At 31.8% G+C, this 22521-nt stretch overlaps 1 protein-coding gene across 1 annotated transcript in view; it reads left to right on the forward strand.

The window, feature by feature from the left end:
• The window catches only part of LOC117177769 (guanylate cyclase 32E), a 68819-nt gene that overhangs the window by 26299 nt on the left and 19999 nt on the right, over positions 1 to 22521 (forward strand). Inside the window, exons 5-10 of the mRNA XM_033368680.1 lie at positions 4518 to 4713; positions 11035 to 11112; positions 11375 to 11619; positions 16565 to 16710; positions 16889 to 17027; positions 17558 to 17648. Coding sequence (XP_033224571.1) covers positions 4518 to 4713; positions 11035 to 11112; positions 11375 to 11619; positions 16565 to 16710; positions 16889 to 17027; positions 17558 to 17648 — 895 coding nt within the window. The remainder of the gene's footprint in view (positions 1 to 4517; positions 4714 to 11034; positions 11113 to 11374; positions 11620 to 16564; positions 16711 to 16888; positions 17028 to 17557; positions 17649 to 22521) is intronic.

Genomic DNA, 22521 nt, shown 5'->3' on the forward strand with positions numbered 1-22521 from the left:
AAACGTTTAAATATCCTGTTTTCGCGTCTTTAATCATTTCTACGTCTACTTATTTCTTCATTGCTAAGACCTGCGATGTTCAAAGTTCTCTTGTACGCTTCTCTTTTTGCATTTTGGGCAGCCTTAATTTCATCATTCCACCACGCATCACCAGAAATTCTTCCCACAACTGCGGTACCACACACTTCGATCGTGCTTCTAACAAGGATATCCCGTAACATTGTCCAGGCGCCCTCTAAATCTTTGTTTTTTATACGGTCCTCCCATGTTGCCCTATCTGTGCTTTCGATTATCTTATATTGGAAATCTATTCGCACATCCGGTTTCTATAGGTTCTCAATTTTGATTCGCTTTTGTTTTGCTTTCTTGGGTCTCTTTTTTCTCCAACCCCGACCTAAGTTAATTTTTGAGATCAGAAGGTAATGATCAGTATTGCATTCAGGACCCCTCATGACCCTTGTATCTTTGACTAACTCTCTAAGTCTTTCATCCGCAACAACAAATTCAATTATACTGCGGCTATTTCCTTTAGATTAGGTGTACATGTGGAACATTTTATGTCTAAACCAAGTATTTGTAATAAATGGACCCCTTTCTAATACTCTTTCTGTATCCTGATTTAGGATGCCAACCCAACCGTTCATGTGTCCTAGTAGAATTATTCTTTCCCCATGTTCGCAGATGTTTATTGTGTCATTTAAAGTGTCCCAGAAGGCGTCTTTTACTTCTCTAGGATCACTATCAACCGGCGCGTAGCATGCTATAATAAATAGTCTTCTGATTCCTACTTTCATTCTAGTCCACAGCAGTCTGGGAGACACGAAACCATGGTCTCCGAGATGCTGCTTTGCTCTTTCATTCAAAATGAGACCTACTCCTTGTTTACCATGTGATTCACAGTCTACTCCTGACCATATTTCAAATCCGCCTTTCAACACGCCGTTTTTTATGTCTTTAGTTTCGCATCCCTTTTTCTTTGTTTCATTGTTAATACAGTCTACCTCGACAGCCTTACCGTTTTTCAAGTTCTTAATTATATCCTTAACCTCAGTGACACAGACTTTTCGAATGAGTTTTCCATCGCATCGTGTTCAACATCGCAGTTATGGTGTCCTATAGCTTCATCTCCGAATTGTCTCCTAAAATAGTCTCTGAAAGCCTCTAGTATTCCGTCCGCATTATATACTATTTCCCCCCTACTATTTCTCATGTTGACAATTTCTGTACTTTTGTTTCCTTTCATTTTTTTATAAAGTAGTTTCCTGCTTCCTTCAAAGTCGTTTTGTATTTTTATCTCTTCTTCTGTTATAATTGTATCTTTGCTTTCTTTAAATAATCGTTTAAGTACCCTATTTTCGCGTCTATAATCATTTATACGTCTATTTCTTTGCTCATTTGCTAAGACCTGCGATGTTCAAAGTTCTCTTGGACGCTTCTCTTTTTGTTTTTTGGACAGCCTGAATTTCATCATTCCACCACGCATCACCAGACATTCTTCCTACAACTGCGGTACCACACACTTCGATCGTACATATAACAAGGATATCCCGTATCATTGTCCAGACGCCCTCTATATCTTTGTTTTTTATACGGTCCTCCCATGTTGCCCTATCTATGCTTTCGATTATCTTATTTTGGAAATCTATTCGCACATCCGGTTTCTGTAGATTCTCAGTTTTGTTTCGCGTTTGTTTTGCTTTCTTGATTCTCTTTATCTCCATCCCCGACCTAAGTTAATTTTTGCAATCAGAAAATAATGATCAGTATTGCATTCAGGACCCCTCATGACTCTTGTATCTTTGACTAACTCTCTTAGTCTTTCATCTGCAACAACAAAGTCAATTATACTGCGGCTATTTCCTTTAGACCAGGTGTACATGTGGATCATTTCTTCCCTAAACCAAGTATTTTTAATAAACAGACCCCTTTCTAAGCATAGACCAACTAATTTATCTCCGTTATAGGTTGTTCTTGGATCCCCAAAATTACCTAGTACTCTTTCTGTATCCTGATTTTGGATGCCCACCCAACCGTTCATATCTCCTAGTAGAATTATTCTTTTCCCATGTTCGCAAATGTTTATTGTGTCATTTAATGTATCCCAGAAGGCGTCTTTTACTTCTCTAGGATCACTATCAACTGGGGTGTAGCATGCTATGATAAATAGTCTTCCGATTCCTACTTTCATTCTAGCCCACAGCAGTCTGGCAGACATGAAACCATGGTCTCCGAGATGCTGCTTTACTCTTTCATTCAAAATCAGACCTACTCCTTGTTTACCATTTGATTCACAGTCTACTCCTGACCATATTTCAAATCCGCCTTTCAACACGCCGTTTTTCATGTCTTTGGTTTCGCATCCCTTTTTCTTTGTTTCAGACACACATAAAATGTCTAGTTTCTTCACGTCCATAGTTTCACGCAATTCTTTTACCTTGAGATCATTTACTCCCCTAGCATTCCAAACACCCAGTCTCCATTCGTCGCCTGAAACATGACCTTTAGATTTTCCGTGTGCATGCCTTTTGTCATTAAAAGTTCCAGTTCTTTCCGAGGCTATTTTGTAGTTTGCATTATTCATTGTTTAGATTATACGCCCGATTAACACCTTTATGCAATAAGTTTATTTTCTGAGTCGAAATCATGTCAAAGTTAAGTATCAAATCTTCATATGGTGGATATTGTAGTTCTAACGTCAGTCCCACCAAAAACTTCAGTTAATAAGGGAGCGTTGGGTGAGGGGGGAGGTATAACTGGAACTGAGAGAGTCGTATCTTGTAAAACACGTAGCTTCTAAAAATACCTCGCTTCCTTGCACAAAACATTCATACTTGTCTAACTTGAATAAGTTTTGAAATCTTTCCCAAAGAAGTGAGCTTGTTAAAAAAATCGAAATAGTTTGCGAAATCGCATATTTTTAAAAAGGATTCCTTGAAAATATTTCAATAATTATTCAAATTAGATTTTTTAGGTACTCTTACGAATGTCTGGTAGAATGAAGAGATGTATTTTTAAAAAGTACGTGTTTAAGAAGATTTGATAAAAAAATGTGTATTCCAGGAAGCGATAACCTAGGATCTATGGTAGTTAAAACATTTTCTTTTTCTTAGTTTATCAGAAAATTTGATTTACTTATGCCTAAAAAAATAAATTCTTATGTATAATGCATACAGAAAAAAATTTTCATTTTGAACAAGGAAAAGGCGTCAAAATGTACTAGAACAAAATTGGGTTATATGAGGCAATACGAATATTGAAAGTAATTCAATTGTTTTTTCTGTTTCAAGAATGATAAATTGAATAAACATATAACTGAAGTTCAGAATTAATTTATGAATAGATGAATTGAAATAAAATTAAAACCCTAGTTTTTTCTGTGGAGTACAAATAATATATTTCAAAAAATGTATGAAATTTCACAAAACATTTTCACTCGAAAATCGCTTCTAGAGGTCATATCGTCTATGCTAATAGAGCTAGAAACTTTTTTCAGTTTTACGAGGAATTTCATATGGTGCTTAATTTTGACTGTAATGTTCTTTTACAAAATAAACCACAAACGAGCACTTTTCAAGAAACTGATTTTTTCTATAGTTTTAAACCAATTTAAAAAGATTTCACATATCGCTTGTCCTTGAACACTCGGGAACTTTTTTGTCTGTACTAAACTGAGAGGTGTGAGCAAATAAAACTTTAAGACTAAGCTGTTTTCTAGTCGCAAGGATAAATAAAGACTAGACATTTTTTCTCATTTTCGGCTTAAAATGTGTGTACAGCGTTCCTAAAAAAGAATCAGCGAAAAACAGGGATTACGAACAAATTTTCGCATTTTTATTCTTATACCCCCCTCCCCATTCTTTCGAAATGAAAATAAAATTAACGCTTCTTTGTTTTTGAAGAAAAATGATATTTTTAGAGGTCCCATAAGCCGAAGCTATTTAACACAAATTAAAAATTACTTTTCAAATATCACCTCAATAAGTCCGAGTTATATAGTCTCAAGAAAACGTATAAGTAAAATATTGGGTTTTGCAAGTTTTTGGCCCTAACCATTTTTTGCTGTTTCTTTTTGTACAAATGATTTCTAATATATAAAATGTAACTATCTACTGATAATTAGATGTTTAAATCAATTCCTTAAGCCATTTATTAATGTTCATAGCAATTTTCTCTTAGAACATAGTTAGAAATTTGCAATTTTTTCTCAATTTTTCAATTTTCTTTTAACTTTTCAGTTATACCGAGGACAAAATCCATTAAAGTTAAAAAATTATTTTAATATACGTTTTAAACTTCACGGGGCTTGTTGGACTTCTAAGTATAATTGACTAAAAAAGACGTATTTTTTATTTACGGATTAGAAAAAATGTGTAGGAGGATGTGCATGAAAATTCAAAGAAAAAAATATTGGATCACCCTCGACGGCAAACACATTTCCAGTAAAAGTTGGTTCGAGCTTGGCGTGCATTAGTCACTCGCTTTTGATTAATAAGTTTTTTCTACGATTGACATTCCAGGTCACCTTTTTGTACATGAATTCAAGCTTGTTCGAGTTCAACAAAATGTCAACCGTCGCGAGCACAATTTTGTCATCATTTGCAGTCGCAGGCATTACAGTAAACCATCTACGATCCTGGGAGGAGCCCTATCACGTCACTCACATGAAGAATCCTTTTCACAAGCTTGTCAGCGAGACATACCGTGAAACACGAAGTAAGTGCATACAATATGCATAATTCCAAACTCGTAAACTTTCTGCTTTCAATGCTCTTCAACTTTTGTGGTATGCGTGCTTGTATGTAGAGTGCCGAGTATGGAGTCTAGATTGCAGAACAAAGTTCAGAGTTTAGAGTTTAGATCGTAGCTGCTGACTTCCGCAATATATACTCAATACTCAGTTTGTACTTTCATAAAGAAAAGGGAGAGATTGCAAACAAACATCAGAAAAATCCTTTCTAGCAGATTGCTTGTTTTGTCCAAATGATATCTATATTACAAGACATTTTCCAATTCGTTATGTGATAGAATTATTGGAGTTGAAGTGCAAATTGAAATTTTTACAGAGAAACTTTTCAATACCGGATTTTCGTTTGCACCAGTTTTTCATTCTACGAAGGCATTTCTTTTAAATAGGAAGGATTTAAGTTATAAGAGATAGAAAGTATTTGAGATGATTAGATACTGATATAAAAAATATAGGTGGACAGAAATGAAATCAGGCCTCGGACTCATTTGAGAAATTAAAAATAGTGTCAATAGTAGCATAAAGTTTGAAAAATACTAGGAAATAGTGCTTTAAAAAATTAATCGCTTAACAAATACCAAACAAACAAAAACGGATAAATCAGCCAAAAAGTTAACTGATTAACTTCAGATAAAACAGCTTTAACGAACAAGCGATTAAAATAAATAGTAATTAGTTAAATAATTATTTGCATAAAATGAGCAAATGATCGCGTTTGCGACTGAAAAAGATGTAATTATATTCGCACTTCAGTCGATTAAATCTTTAACTTATTATTGCTTTTTATTACTGAAATCATCATGAAATTGTCTGAATGATGTTCAAATATAAGGGGGGGTTTCTTTTAGTAATACTATTGTTTTTTTATCTGTATTTATTTGAGATATTTTAATTGATATTATTTATTTAAACTCTTCCTAACTTAATCTTTTTTGTTTATTAGGTACTTGTTAAACAATTAATTGGTTGAGGCACTCAAAACTGAAATTGACGGGTTAAATATTTTAGAATATGGTATATTCAACATACATCTCCCGTAGAATCGCTTAAAATCTTTCGGAATCTTTTAAAATACCCTAAAAGCATTGAAATCCTTTGAAATTCTTTAAAAACACATGAACTTCGTTAAAATCGTCTAAAAAATACAAAAAACTCTTCAATATTTTTGAATCTCTTAAAACTTAAAAATTCATGGAAATCTTATAATTTCTTTTGAAATCCTTTTTAATCATTTTGGAACACACGAAATCTATTGATATGTTCTAAAAATTAACTTTCAACTCGTCAATATTTTTAATGCTATGAATCCGTTAAGTATAATTAAACTCCTTCAAATCTCTTAAATCCATAGGAATCCCTAGAAGTCCCACGAAATTTATTTCATTTTTCGAAATCTTTTAAATATCTTATTGATCTCCTGGATACCTTTTTAAAATTCTTTAAAAACCCTTTAAAAAATTTGAATCGCTTTAAATTCCTTAGAATCTTTTAAAACACCGTAAGGAACTCTTTTAAATCCTTTCAAATAGATAAAATCCCCCTAATATTGTAAAATACGTAATATTCACGCAATAATTGAATAAAATCTCGCATAAAAGCATCTGGAAATCTGTATAAATATATTTCAAAATTCCTTTAAAAATGATGAAATTTTTAAATCTTCTGAAATCCAGTAATATCAAATAAAATTTGATAAGACCTCTTGAAATCCCTTGAAATATTTCATATTTTCTGAAATTTCTTGAAATATTTTCGAATTCCAAAAAGCTTGAAAACTCTTGAATTCTTTTTAAATCCCTTAAAATTGATAAAATCCCTTTAATTATGTGAAATTCTCATTAACTAAACAAAAATTCCTTGAAATCCCGTGAATTGTTTTGTAATTCGAATCAGTTTCAAATCAGATGAAATCAGATGGAAGTTCTTGGAATTTCTTAAGATCCGTATGAAATACTTGAAAAGCTTTAAATTCCTATAAGATTCCTTGACATTCCTGAAATCAGTTTAAATCGTGCAAAACTGCTTGGCATTTCGTGAAATATTTAAAAATCCCTTTAAGGCCATGTGATGAGTGGGTCGCATGACCAGATTCCTACCTTACCGCCACTTTTGTTTATTTCCTAACTTATGATCACACGAAATGCCACATCGAGTTGAAAATTTGAGATACTAAACAAGAGGCACTAAGAATGGTGGGTCTGGTCCTAAATTTGTATAATTATAAAAAAATCTTTCTTAGTGCTTCTTATTCATTATCCCAAAATTTCAACCCGATGAAGCGCTTCGTGTGAAGATAAGTTGGGAAATAAGAAAAGTGAGGGTAAAGTAGGAATCTGGTCACGTGACCCACTTGTCACATGGCGTTAAGCCCATCTAAACGTAATCTCAACATTTTTTAAAACATTTTTTTCGTACCCAACTTACGGTCGCGCGAAAGACCATGTCGAGTTCAAAATTGGGTTAATTGAATACGAAGCACTAAGAAACAATTGTCTCCTCCTGAATTTTTACAGTCAAACAAATTTTTTTGTTGTTTCGTTTTTCATAATTATAAAAATTTAGGACCAGACAAACGTTCCTTAGTGCTTCTCATTTAATTTCCCAAATTTTCAACTCGATGTAGAATTTTGTGTGAAAATAAGTTTGAATAAAAAAATGTAAAATCAATTCTTGAGGTTAAGCTCACATGGCCTTGAATGTTTTGAAAATTTTTGAAATCCCTTAAAATCTTGAAAGTGTTTGAAATTTCGAACATAATTTACAAAGCTATTTAAGAAAAAGGAAACTAACGTTTATTTATAGCTACCCGCATTCTGGAAGTGTGACTTAATTACGCATTAGGTTTTTTTTTTCGCATGAGGAATCACCCGCAGAACACAGTCAAGAGATACGATGCACGTAGAGAACGACAGTTACTATCATGAGCATTGTACCTAATTAGACATGGTTTGGTAGCTTAATTTAGATATGTTTGGGTTACGTGGTGTTAAAAATGTTTTTATATCTTTGTGATTCTCTTTAATTACATTTAGAAGCAAATAAACCTTACAATAGAAGCAACAGTCGCAACCCCAGCCTAGCCATCTTCAAATCATAATATTACAGATGTTTCCCATCTGCGTTACTGATAAAGTTATTCACGAATCTAATTTTTGCTATATCTAGGATTTTCAAATTTTTAAAATTTAAGTCAAAATTTATTAGGTACATAACAGTACATAACGGTAGATAAGGGTACAGAAAAATTACATTACTGTTCGTTACTTTACAAAATTGTTCAATGTCGCTTTATTCAATATTATCATTATTAAAAAAAAGTTTAATAAAGGAAAGAAGTTGATCATAAAGAGGCCGTGCACAAATTACGTAAAGTTTTTTCTGAAATTTTAAAACACGGACCCCCGTTTGTCAGCGTTCGTAAATTGTGACCAACTCCCCCAACATCTTATGTAGTTTTGACTGACTAAATATTTTTCGTGAATTTATTTAACAGACAACCAAAAACAACGTATGATATTTTGGCGAATAAAAAAGAATAAAAAATGTAATAATTCATATTGCAACTAACAAACTAACTAACTAAATTGTAAGACAATATTTTAATTTAAAATCCAAAGTCAGTTTAACTGACCAGAAAAGACGCGTTTTCAACAAAATAGTTGAATCCTCAATCAGATTTGAATTTCCAAATCAAAAAAGAAAACATTTCAAGAAACGTTGAATTTTCAATTAATAAAAATTTGTTGGCCAATAAAAAAAATGTCATCCAAATTTCTACATTTTAAAATCAAAAAGCGAAAGTTTCTACCTTAGAAGACAAATTTTCAACGAAGGACATCCAGTTTTAATCAAATAATAGAATTTACAACAATTTTCATAAATTTGGTAACAAATAGATTAGTTTTCAGCCCAAAATGGAATAGTGAAGTTTTCATTGAAAAGAATTAATTTTTAATAAAAAATAAGTTTTCTACTGAATTTTTCAATTTTCTACTAAATTGTTGAATTTTCATGAAAAAAAGATTAATTTCCTACAAAAATTTGAATTTTCATCAAAATTTAAATTTTCTCTGTAGGTAGATTTTCAGTTTCTACCAAATTGTTGAGCTTCGGTGCCGAAAATACGAGTGTTCTACAAAATAGTTGAATTTTTAACCCGAAAATGTAAATTTTCAACAAAAAGGTTAATCATTTTCGACCTCCACCGAATAATTTTTAACCAGAGAGTTGAATTTAAAAAAAAATCTTTAAAAAGAGATGAATTTCCAAAACAAAAAACAAATTTTCAATCAAATTGTTGAATTTTTAAGCCACAAAAAAATTTTCAGCAAAACTATTGAATCTTCTACCAAAAAATATGGCTTTTTAACAAGGTCATTGATTTATTTTTCAACATAATAATTAAATTTTGAACCAAATAGTAAAATTCATATGAAAAAAAGATAATTTCTTACACAGAACTTTAATAGTGGAGTTTTCTCCCAAAAATAATGAACTTACAACCAAAAAAAGTTGGATCTTATTGAATTTAAAAAATTCAGTTCGCATTTAAGTATTAAATCAAGAAAAAGAGAAAAGACTGTGAATCCTACGATAAATAAATAGGAATTTTCATAATTCATAGTTTACACAATTATAGTTTAAGTAAGCACTAACATTTTTCACACTTTAAAAATATTAAGTTAGAACGCTGGAAATTTTAGTTAAATATAAAGTGTCGGACTGAGCAACATTTTATACTCTGAGAAAATGATAAATTGTCTATATTTTCAAAGTTTATAAAATCTTTGTAAGATTTTGGGGGGAAGGAGTAGTACCAAATCTTACGGTATCTTACATGGGAGGAGGAAGGATTGAAAATTTCAGAAAAACATCATATGTATTTTGTGGAACACCCCTTCTTCAATGATTCATTAATTCTTAAAGAATTTATTATTATTACTGTCAATATAACTATGTGCTATTAATACTGTAAGGTAAATTAGAATTAAGAATATATTACGCGAGAAATGTTTTTGACAGCGTAAGCCCCCCCCCCCCCCATGTAAGACACCATAAAGAAATGGTTGACCTACCGAGCCCCACCATCCAAAATACTTTACGTACTTTATGAATGACCCTAAAGTCGTTTTAATAAAAAATGTTTACGATACCAAACCTTCGCTCTCAGTCCCTCTGTTTTCGGTCTTCCTATTTAAAGGCAATCCCCGGCACTGGACTAAAAGCGAAACTTTGGTGTATCTAAGTTTGAGAAAAAAGAACTAGCGTACTTCGCGTAAAAATTCTTACATTTGATTCTATTAGGGGTCATTCACAAAGTACGTAATACAATTTTTTAACTTTAACCCCCCTCCCCCTCTGCGTGATGCTTTTTTCACTGTTCCAAACATAGAGAATGACACTTTGAAAGACCCACCCCCCTAACGTATCACATATTTTGTCAATGACCCCTTAGCAATACACATTTTTTAAAATTAGCAACCCATGTAAATTCGGACACCAATCAATGATGAAACTTTCATTGCATATTTCCGAGAACAACGCACTGCTTACTTTATTTTGTCGATTCTAAGTTGATAAATCTAATTCTAGACAAAAAATAAAAAGAGCTCACATCACTCAAGATAATTTATTTTTAACAAATTGGGGTTCTCCGCTTGGACATATGGAATCGTTTAAGGCTATTCTTTCGATCAAAGAAGTTAAACAGCGCTTGGCTAGATGATACTCGGATGGGGAACATCCGTAAAAAATTATATACCTGCTTTCACTCTCAAGCTAATACTATTTGCAGAATTAAATTTACTTTTGGAAATTGTGAATTTCGTTAAATGTAGTTTATAAAGACTAATGTTTTCTATAAATTGCATTAAATTGAATAAAACATCTTCTTTCTTGTAAAGGAAAACTCCATTTTTTACTGAAGTAGCTATTCTGAGAAAATAAAAAGAACGATGATGAAATCATTTGGAATATTGTTGTTTGAAAGCAGTTTTAAGCGAATTTTTCAAACTCGAAATTTTAAGGTATCTGGAAATCCAATTTCATAGGATGTAATTCACATTTTACTGTCACACTCATAAACCAGCCTGGGTAAAAAATTATGCTTTATAAGACAATCCTGTTTACTCTCGAATAGGATTCTTTATTCTCTGGTTCCATCTTGATAAATGATTCCATACATAAAAGCTACATTCACAAATTCTATAACCATAACAGAGGGAACCAAAATTATATATAATTTTTTGTCTTGATCTCGAACGAATTGAATTTCTTTTTTCTCATTACAGTATACGTGATATTAGGAAATTATTACGAACACATGGGATTGTTAACAGCTCTAGACGAGAAAAAGCTCCTGGAAAAAGGTATAATCCGCTGTAAGACGTTCAGGTACATATTAGAACGCAGCAATGCTTTTTATTTAATCACACGCTGTTAAAAATGATATTAAATATAAAAGCGTATTATAAATTTATAGATTTGATTGGTTTGATCAGACTTTTAAAGCCATGAGTTAATCAAGTATTATTTACACAAATTAGATTTAAAAACAAAATTATGATTTCTATATTTATTATTTTTTATTGGTTCCTTACCATTTACTAAGAGAAGTTGCTGGTATTGTAGGTGAATACTGGGTGGTTGGAGTGGACATAGAACAATACGAAGTGCAAGAACCGGACAAATATTTAAGAGGATTGTGGCAAAAACACACGGACTCGAAAGTGTTGAAAACCTTTCGAAACTATTTCAGTATTGTCGCTTCACCTCCTGTCAGCTATGAAAATTTCACGGCACTAATTAATGAATACAGGAAGAAACCGCCATTCAATTTCAGCAATCCAATCGACAATCTCGGTGGAGTTGTTCAGGTGACTAAGCAAAACTAATTTTGAAGATTTTAATCTTGAAATTAATAAAAAAGACTTTCTTATCATTTGGGATTAATTTCTTGGACGCATTATTATACATAAATCTAAGTCCTTTAATTTTAAGCTCAGCCTGCGATTATTGGCCTGTGGACATTTTTTAAATATATATAAACGTATAATTATATAAATTTCACTCTTGTAAAGCAAGCCCATTTGCTAAAAAAGTACTTTTTTGCACTTGGAATGCTCGAATAAAACTGTATCAAAAAGATCTCTTTTAGATCCCAGTATTTATATGCATCTTCATATTCTGATTTTTTTTATGTAATTAACCCTTCGTCACACTGTTTTTTTTCTGCTTCCGTCATACAGGTGGGTCGTTTATGCCCGGTTTTCCTTTTTGATCTTACAATTAAAACAAAATCTGGAAAAATGCATGTGTATTTCCCGGAGCTTCTTCTGCATGTTCCAATTGTTTTTAGAATGAAATATGTAACTTTTTTCAAAATAATAATCTAAATATAAACAAAAACTTCAGAAAATGGAAATTTAATTAACAAATTAATAACTTTGCAACAAGTAAATATTAAGAAACTGTACTTTAGGTTTTTAAAGATCAAATCATGACCTACCAGAAAAATATAGTCCTATGTCTTCCAGTTCCAACAAGTATATTTATTTGCACACTCGAATTATATGGCAATTTTTTAATAATTCATGCATTTAATAAATGAATGAAAACCCCACTTTTCTTTCAGAAGTCAATATTTATTTATTATATAATCATCTGAGTTTCATAAGAAGCTTATTCAAAAAGTTTTGAAAAATTATATGAGAGTAAATAATTCAAGCAGCGCAACCCGAGTAGAAATGCTTCGTCTTGAATTCGACTTGAATTGCCCCCAATCAAGAAACGGTAAAGTCTAAAAGTTCGACTTAAGCATGTCTCAGTTCTGAGACGGAGCCAGACTTCAATTTATGTCTCTGAGACAAATTTCTATGTCTTGAAGACACAAATTTATCTCTTGAGTCAAATTTTTACGACTCCAACTCGAGCGGTTTATAACTTCGATTGTATACGTGTCCTAACAAAAAGGGTATATATATCGGTGATTCCATGTCAATTGGGCCACCTAAATATCTCGTAAACTTGTTATTTTTTTCACCAAATTTGGCACAGATTATCTTTAACATGTGTAACTTCATCACCATTTTTTTCAGAATTATTTTTTTTTCAAAATGGCGGACCAAAATATCTCAAAAAACGTGTTTTTTTTCACATGTTCTCCAGGTATACCATTTCTAAGGTGAAAAGAAACAACGAGAAACCCGATATTATTATGCAATTTGATATTTTTGGTATTGCTGGTAATAAATAAACTACTAAAATTCTACATTTCAAAATGGCGGCCGGAACATAGATTTTTTTAATTTGTGTGTAATGTTCGTTTTTATATTGTAATATCGCTTCAATGTTCGTTTAAAAAACCTATTTTGAATAATACTTATTATTATTTTAAAAATATCAATAGAGAGTCCACTATGGCGGATAAAAAATGTTGTGCAAGGCCAACGCCAACACCAACTCAGTCTTTTAAACTCTTCTGTGACCATAAGATTTTTTAGCCACGAATTATATAAGCCAGATATAATTTTAAGGATTTGGACCATTGCGGATTTCAAATTTGACATTAGTTTTGCAAAATTAATTTGTTTGAACAATTTGTTTAAACAAATTATTGAGTTCTTAACCCATTTTGCAAAACATATACCAGAATCAGATTTAATGGCAAAAGTTACATCCGGAATAGTTCTTTTATGTCTTCAGTTACGTTTTTTCATGAACAAGTTAATAAATAATTATTTTTGTAAATTTAATAAAACTGTTTGTGTTCATAAGATTGGCAAAGAAAATACAAATACCACATCAATTATTTTAGGGCTTTTTGAATACGCTTAATCCAAGCATGCGATTAGTTTTGTATAATGAGTTTGTTTAAATACTTTGTTTCAAAAAATTGTTAAAAAAAATTAATTTGTCAAAAGTAATGGCAAATTTGAAATCAGCGATGCCTCAAACCCTTAAAACTATATCTGGTTTATATAGTTCGTGGCTAAACAATCTTATGGTCACAGAAGAGTTTAAAAGGCTGAGTTGGTGTTGTTCTTGTTATTATGAAATATTTTTTTATCCACCATATTGGACTCGCTATTGATATTTTGAAAACAATAATAATAAGGATTTTTGAAAATAGGGTTTTATAACGAACAGGAAATCGATATTACGATATTAAAACGAACATTACATACAAATTAAAAAATTTATGTTTTGGCTGCCATTTTGAATCATACATTTTGAAATCTAGTATTTTAGTAGTTTATTTATTGCCAGCAACACCAAAAATATCAAATTGAATAATAATATCGGGTTTCTATATATATATATTGATTCAACTTATTTTTGGATTTTCATCTGTGTTATACTTGTTTGACGATGATACCAAAAATGTTGTTTGTTTTCACGTATTTCTAACGGCTTAGAAGATTATTCTAGAAAGTTACAATTTTTATATTTCTGAAGAAAAATTTTAAGGTTTATACTCGTTCAGACCCACAGATTCTGAATTTTTAAACTAGAAATAACTAATTTAATAATTACAAATTTTTTAACCATCAATTTTAATCTCATTTGTGAGCCGAGAAAGGTTCGACCATCTCAGCCAAGACAAGGCTTATCGTGAGACAAATAAATGTCGTATTAGCCAAGAGAAGGCTCGACTTGAGACAAGTAAACGCCGTTTTACCTGTTGTGGCCATAAAAGTAAGACGAAGGCCTATGTCTCGACTCAGTTTTGAGGCGCAGCTAGACATCGATGTCTTGGAGACGAATTCAAGACATAAGCAAGCCGAACTCAAGTCGAAGCATTTTTACTCGGGAATCTTTATTCGGGAATCGTGCGAGGTTCTATGCACACCGGCTTTTCACACGCATATGCATACAACTTTTATTTTGCAGAGTACATTTTTTTGTTATTATCTCTTAAAAAATGAGTTCGAAGATATTTGTTATAATATTTTATAGCTCTATCGGCTTTGAGGTATGGATTCTCTTTTCGACGCTCGGACTAAGCGCTCTATTTTTGGCAGATATTTGTAAATCTATATTCATTTTCTGAATTACTTTAAAATAAATAAAAACCTTAAATATTTTCTTCAGACATTTTTCCCTATCTTGAGTTTAATACAAAAAATAGGATTAATGTTTTTATATTATTTATGGTGAACAAAACAAAATATCCTACAACTGTTCTTTTAGATTTTTTACATATCTCGCGTCTTTTATTGAAAAATTGAATTTTCGATTTCAGCAAAAGAAATTATGAACAAAAAATTATGTTAATAATGCTAGATAAAGCTTTCACAACAATTTAAAGCAACATTATGACACTGGTTTATCTGGATAATTGTTCATTAATAAATGAAGAGTCTGAACGGTTTCCTCTTAAAAATAATAACTTTTTAGAAACATTATAAGGAGAGAAGTTTTTATTCGATCGGAAGATTTCTTTTTTCTATTAAGAGATCTATCCGTTGATATAAGCAGTGTACAAGTTTTAAATTTTTCAGAATTATAGATTCTGAGATAATACTGTGCAAATATGATAATTTTTTTAAAAAATCATTTGTTTATAACGCTGTACATTGGAAAATTTTCGTCGTACGAAACAAGTGCACGAAGCAAAAAAGTTTTATTTTTGCTCAACTATGTTAAAAAAGGTTTTATAAATTTTTTTGTCCATAAATAATGGAATTGTTTCGAACAATTGTTTAAACAAAAATTCACCCATATTTCTAAAACCTACCCAAAATATTCTTAATCAGGGGCATTTTTTTGACCTTTTCAAAGAGAGTAATCTCGGGGACGTATAAGGGCATACAGAATTGTTAGTGGCTACCGGATTATATTGAAAAGTAGTTACAAGAAATTTTTTAGGACTTTTCAAAAGCTATAATTACTCTTTAAGACTTTTCTTCGTATGTTGCGTCTTTTATGTTTCAATATTTCTGTCGTACCTTTGTCGTTTTTCCACAAATTTTTATTTTTAATTTCTTTTCTTATTATTTTAGCCAAAACTACGCGTCCTATCAAGAAGTTATTTATTTAAACAATTGTACATGTGTTTTAGGTGTACAATTTTTTATACTAACTTTTTTTCGTATAATAATATTATTTTTCACGAATAAAACAAAAACTACGCGTCCTATTAAGAAATGATTATTACCAAAATTTGAAGATCTTTTTTAGAAGCAAAATTTTTGTTTTGTTTATTTTTCTTCATATCTTGCATAGTTTTACCATAAAATGGAATTTTTAATTATTAATTCATTAATTTTTCATATCGCGCGTTGTTAGACTTAAAATTTTTATCCTCGATTGATTTTTCAAATTTTGTGAATACTATAACTCTGGCAATTTTATTTTTATCGAAAAAAGCCATTAAGAAAAATTGGTAGGCTTTTTGAGTACTACGTATAGCTGCACACATTAATTTTAAATCTTTAAAAAATGGTCTGAAAATTTTTCAAAATTCTTAAACTTCTTGAATTTCTATCAAAAATGGCTGGTGAACGAACTCGTTATTTCTTTAAAGATCTAAAAAAAATGTCCCAAAGCTTGATTCGATCCACTCCTTTTTTCGAGAGTTACCATGTTTACTGACCGGCGGACAGACAAGCAGACGCAATCGCCAAAACTTGATTTTTGGCTTCATATGATCTCAAAACTTGGGAGATCCTTTGAGAAACGAAGGTGTGAAATTTCTGACAATTATAATACTTTTTCAATCATATATGATGAGAATGTAAAATTTTTTGGTGAAAATGCGGGTAAACTCTGATTTCTGATACATAAATGTTAATTATGTCTCATTGTGTTACAAGGCAGATTGTACCAGAAACGGCTTATTTGTACGACGCAGTTCACCTTTACGAAAAAACCTTGCTAAGAGCTTTAAAGGAAAACAAAGACCCTCTAAATGGCAGAGAGATGATTGCTGCCCTGCATGGTGTTCATTACGAGAGTGCTATGGGGTATGTCAATTTTTTGCAAATATTTGTAAAAAAAAAAGACTAATATAAATGTAATATTCAAAGTTGTGAGCGAAAAGAGCTTCAATATTTATCTTTGATCTGAAATTTTTGTCATGTGATCCTTGATATGCAGCAACAGCTTGATAGTTAAACTGTTAGGTTTAATGTCGATATGCAGGTACATGGTGTATATGGATGAGAATGGCGATGCTGAGGGTAATTACACTCTAATCGCTCTAGACAATCGATCCCCGAAAGGACCTGGTCTTTACCCGATCGCGCATTTCATAGGAAAAGAAGAAAAGACAAACTTGCCTGTAAGTTCAATTAAAATCCCTTTATAACATTACCTTTTTTTAATTTAAAATTGCGATCAAAAACTGTTTCTATAAAACTATCATTTTATTGAAAAGCTAACAAAAACCGATCCGAGAAGTGTTGAAAATTTGCACTGGTGTTGACTTTAAAATGATAATAAGATCCACGCTGTGAAAAAATGTGTATATTTCAAAGTTTTTGTATTGCAATCTTTGTAATTTTACAGTACAAGTATTGCAATTTCAATTACAATACCGTGTTTGCAATTTTTCATTACGTTTAAATAGAAGAAGTATTCTAGAATCCCAAAAATTTTTAACAATGCATTTTCCTTCATCATACTTCAAGAAAAAACAGGTTGCTTCCTCCACACAATAACAAAAATGATAACTTTCGATAAAATTTTAATCAACTAGATACAAGTGGAAAATGTCCATCGTTAGCAAAATAAAAGTACGAAGTAGAAAAGAGTCTTAATTAATTTTCCGGTGGTTTTGTGGTGTATAATCTATGCTTTTTTCAATCGCAGAAATTACATTTTATCAGAGCAATAACGTGGCTGGGAAGCGGACCACCAGTGGCAGAACCATACTGTGGATATCACGGGGAAAAGTGCAATTGTAAGTACTATCATTCTTCTCATCTCTCTATAGGGAAAAGTTTCCTAATGTGGCGCAGGACCCAATTTAGCGCACTCGTATGTAAAGAAAATGACACATTCTGTAAGAACTTATGACACCGAATTTTACCTATTTACGTATTAAGTGTTGACTGGAGAAAAAATTTAATTATTTAAAGTAATTGTTTCATGTTTATCCTAACAAGTGTAGTCCAGTCATTTTTTGACGTTTTGTGTTTATTATCAGAGTGGGATAGTAGTTTTGAATGCATAGTGGCGTTTTTTATATCAATGGCAATACCCGGTCTAGCATGGCAGCTGTTGCATACAAAATCAGGTCGATAATTTCATGATATTATTGATTAAATTACTAAATATTTTTGTGGTTCCTCAGAAATGGTTGTACTGGGGTTTTCTAGGTCGCTGTATTCAAATCTAAAGTCAGAGTTTCCAAATTCAAAACGGCAGATGCTACAAAACGTCTATAACTTTCCTAATATTCGGATCGAAGTGAGTGAATATTCATGAACAGGCCAGGAAAGTATAATCACTCGATGGTTGTTACGGGTTGCTTTCATGTGTAATTTGGAGTTCCGAAATTCAAGATTTCGGACCAAATATGGCGAATATTTGCGAAAACTAGCAGGATCAGAAATATTTGAAAATTTTCTGACATGGGAGACATTTTTTTTGTACGCTCCTTGGCTGAACTTTTGGCAGAACTTATAATTAGAGTTGAGGCTGTCAGGTACCGGGATACATGGAGAAATGAACACTAATTTGTACGTAGTTTCAGCTACTTTACACATTTATTTCTAGTGCTTTAATAGGTAGAAGTAGCATTTTTCTATGAGGAACATGGTAATTCAAACTATTTTAAGGAGGAAAATATATTATCTCAAAGTAAAATCTCCTTTTGCTGTACGGAATAAAATACACTTTGTATGTGTTTATATTTATATTTTATTTTAGTAAAATTACTCTTACATAACACATAAAAACAATTATTATTTTCTAACGCCTATTCATAATGTATAAACGTATACGTTGCTGTGGATCAAAGTAATGAGATTTTACAAAATTGTTTATCCGAATTAATAACTTCTTAAATATTGCGTTAAATAAATTAATGCTTAAATCAATTAAATTGATCGTTACAAATTCGTGAAATATGGATCGCTGTCCCTTTAGAAAATTGACTCCAGGCGAGACACTTCGATGTACTCTCACCTTCATCCAATATTTCGAAGGCTTGAAAGTGATCGTGAAAGTAAGCATCATCGATTTATTTTTATTTACCAAAACTTGGTGAACTCTTGTACAATAATGTAACAGACCTTATAGAATGTAGGTCCATTCTTTGACGGTATCATAATCATAGAAGGTGGCTTTATGAGCGGATCGTTGAACTTCAACCACTTCGTCACTGTGAAGTTCCAATTTCCTAACTAGGTTAGCATGATGAAAGTGATTCGTAGTTTAAAAGGGACGAAAGAGCAAGTATCTTCGACGACCCTTTAACATAAACCTAAACTCTGAATAAAACAATACAGCCTTGGCATCGTCGGTAAATTTTCGTAGATTGTCTGGTTAGAGAGAATTATGTACCTTTTTAAAGCATAGAGTTTGTTACACCATAACTTCTATAAAGCTCCAATAATTTATTATACTTATCTTAAAGTTCTCACCTGCTTGTCAGTCATATTCACTATATAAGCAGATCAAATTTTTTGTCACATATTTTATTTTGACAAAGCAGTTATTTGAAAAACTGATACAAACAACAGGGAAAACACTTCACTAGAGATACTATAGATGATAACTGAAGCATCGATTTGGATAAATGGCGTGGCAGAGCATTAGAATTTTTTTCTACTAAATAACCGGGATACAATTAACTCATATTCTAGTGGCATGAACATGACAGATTTGTGAAAAATGCCATGAGAACCGTTATATTATCTCTTAGGCCATAAAGCAGATTGTACCACTTGAAAAGGGATTGGATTCCTTAAAAGAAATGGCAGCTTGTCATTTGACACTATGTCAATTGGGCTACGATTTCCATTGAAAAGTGCTATGTGAAAAAGGTTCGAACGCCCGAGATTTACAGAGAAAAATTCACTATGTCAAATGGGGTCTGGTACCTGCTCCTGAAGGATTATTTCATCATGCGAAAGGATGAAAGTACCATGTCGAATAGGCAAAGCAAAAAGCTTATAAAAGGAAAATTATACAATGTAAGATAATACTTCAAATTAAAAAGAAAGCATTAATGAAGCACCAATATCAGGGTACCATATACCTGCAACAGAAATTACCCTTTCGGTGTGAATGCTGCACCGTAATGTAGGGTACAGATTGTTCGCAGTTTGTAAAATTAAGCCATTAGGTATTTCAGATTAGGTGGGGGGATCCAAGATGTCTGCACGCTGTGGGGCAAACAATAATACCAAATACATGGGACTAAACTTTATTTTTATAATAACTTATAACATAATTATTTTTCACGATAAGTGTATTCAGAGTATTTAACTATTTAGTAACTATTTAATTGAATAATAAAATTGATATTTTTCTTGTAACTGTGAAAAATATTTTTTTTCTACAGTTATAAACTAAGTTAAGTTTTATCCTCTGGGATTTATATTATTGCTTGGCCATCATTGTACAGACATCTTGCCAGCTGACGTCACAAAGTGAAATACTTGATATTAGAAATCTTAGCGCATACATAACTGGAGGGAACCCGGCAATGGCAAAGTTATTGGCAAAATAAAAGAGACAGACTATGAGTTAGCGGGATAAGTTATCTCTCTCGCGCAGTAACCTGATTGGCTGTTTACCGCTCCCCTCTAAATGAAGGTTAAATAGTTTACATGTATGCGCAAGTAAAGAGCTATTTATGGAGCAAAATTGAAAAGACCAATCATGTTGCTGTGCGAGAGAGATAGCTTATCCCCCAGTTCCAGTCAGTGGTGGCAAAACGCGGATATCTCTGGCATTCGCAGTAGTTATTCCTGTGTATTTTTAGGTTATGTAAGGCCATGTGTCAATTTAAAAATTTACAAGAATCACTATAGCGAATGCTCGAGATATCCGCGTTTCCTCATAATATAACTTTTTATCTTGAATAATTCGTACCTTAACGCCATGTGATGAGTGGGTCACGTGACCAGATTCCTACCTTACCGCTACTTTTTTTATTTCCCAACTTATATTCACACGAAACACCACATCGAGTTAAAAATGTTGGATATTAAACAAGAAGCACTAAGAATGGTGGGTCTGGTCCTAAATTTATATAATTATGGAAAAAGTTTTTTGTTGTGAATAACTTTTTTGCTTATTTTATAATTATTGAAGTTTAGGACCAGACCCATCCTTTTTAGTGCTTATTATTTATTATCCCAAATTTTCAACTCGATGCAGCGCTTCCTGTGAAAATAAGTTAGGAAATAAGAAAGGTGGCGATAAGGTAGGAATCTGGTTACGTGACCCACTTGTCACATGGCCTTAATGAGAATACATAGTGGAGCATAGGCATGTTAAGATTACTAGAAAAGTAGAGCATATGGATGCTAAATTCCCCACGCATGAAGTTGTTCGATATTTAAGATGAAAAGGTCTTTCTATACGCGTAATAATAGCATGATCAGATTTAACTGAATTAAAAGAAAAAGCATTAGAAAACATACAAATTCAATTTGATCAAATTTTCTATGACTAGACATTAATCTAGGAAGTTTGAAATATTTTTCTAAGCAATACTTTATTATTAAAGTTAAATATTATGATACCATTTTAACATTATAAGTTATGAAAATAAGTTAACTTCATTAATTAAAGAAAAACTTATTTAAAATTAGAATTAAAAATACGAGAACTGAATCTACAAGTATTTAGGGGCTATAAAACTATATAATTTAAATAATAATTTTTTTTGTAAATTTGTACATTTATATTCAATTCTCGTACTGTTTGTTGCGTAATTATTTACATGAAAGCAACAAAACCTCGATTTGAACTTCTCGCGAACAAAATACGAAAATGTATAATTATAACTCGAGCATTTAACCTTTTTTTGGCAATAAATAATGCCTTGAAAAATATAATAAACAATCTAAACATTCATGCGTTAGAAAGAGAGATTCGATAAACTAGATTAGTGGGCATCGGAATCCCACCCCTGGTAATTTCAATCATGCTCATACCTCAAAGCCTAATGTCACCAAGTGGAATCCGCATACCTTCAACTTTTCTAAGCCATGGCATGCTTGACAACAGCTGCCAAAATTTCAAAACAGTAACATCTGACCTTTCGTACCCCACCTTATGGCTATTTCATACCATAGATACTCGGTATTTCGTAACCCAAGTTCGAAAGATATCTGAATCCCTCCTGAGGTACAGTGAACACCGTTATAATTTTACCTGCAACAAAATATACCCCCAAGTTTTTACTGTGTTGTTACCTGCATTTACGGGAATTACTTCCCATGTAAATGATTTTTCTGACATTTTTTCTCGGTTTCTACTGCTATTTTTTCAGAGACTTTACACCCATTGCGAATAATACGTTCTACTTCAACTATCTAATAAAAATAACTTCGTACTAATAGAGAAAAGAACGTTCTTACATGGATAGAAAGAACAATGTCCTTGTTATGAAGTACAATTCTACTTAGAGTCTTCTACCATGTTTTCAAATAATTATATTCACTATGTGAGAATAGGGGTGTTCGCTGTTTAAAAAGTAATTTTCACTGTGCAATTGATATTTTCTATCAATTTCCATGTTCATTTTACATTTTCAAATAGTAGGTCCTTCTGTTTACCACGTGGCATTGTAACAACTACAACGTTCTTTAAAT

Source organism: Belonocnema kinseyi, chromosome 8 (assembly GCF_010883055.1).
Source record: "Belonocnema kinseyi isolate 2016_QV_RU_SX_M_011 chromosome 8, B_treatae_v1, whole genome shotgun sequence".
In the NCBI taxonomy this organism is placed as follows: domain Eukaryota; kingdom Metazoa; phylum Arthropoda; class Insecta; order Hymenoptera; family Cynipidae; genus Belonocnema; species Belonocnema kinseyi.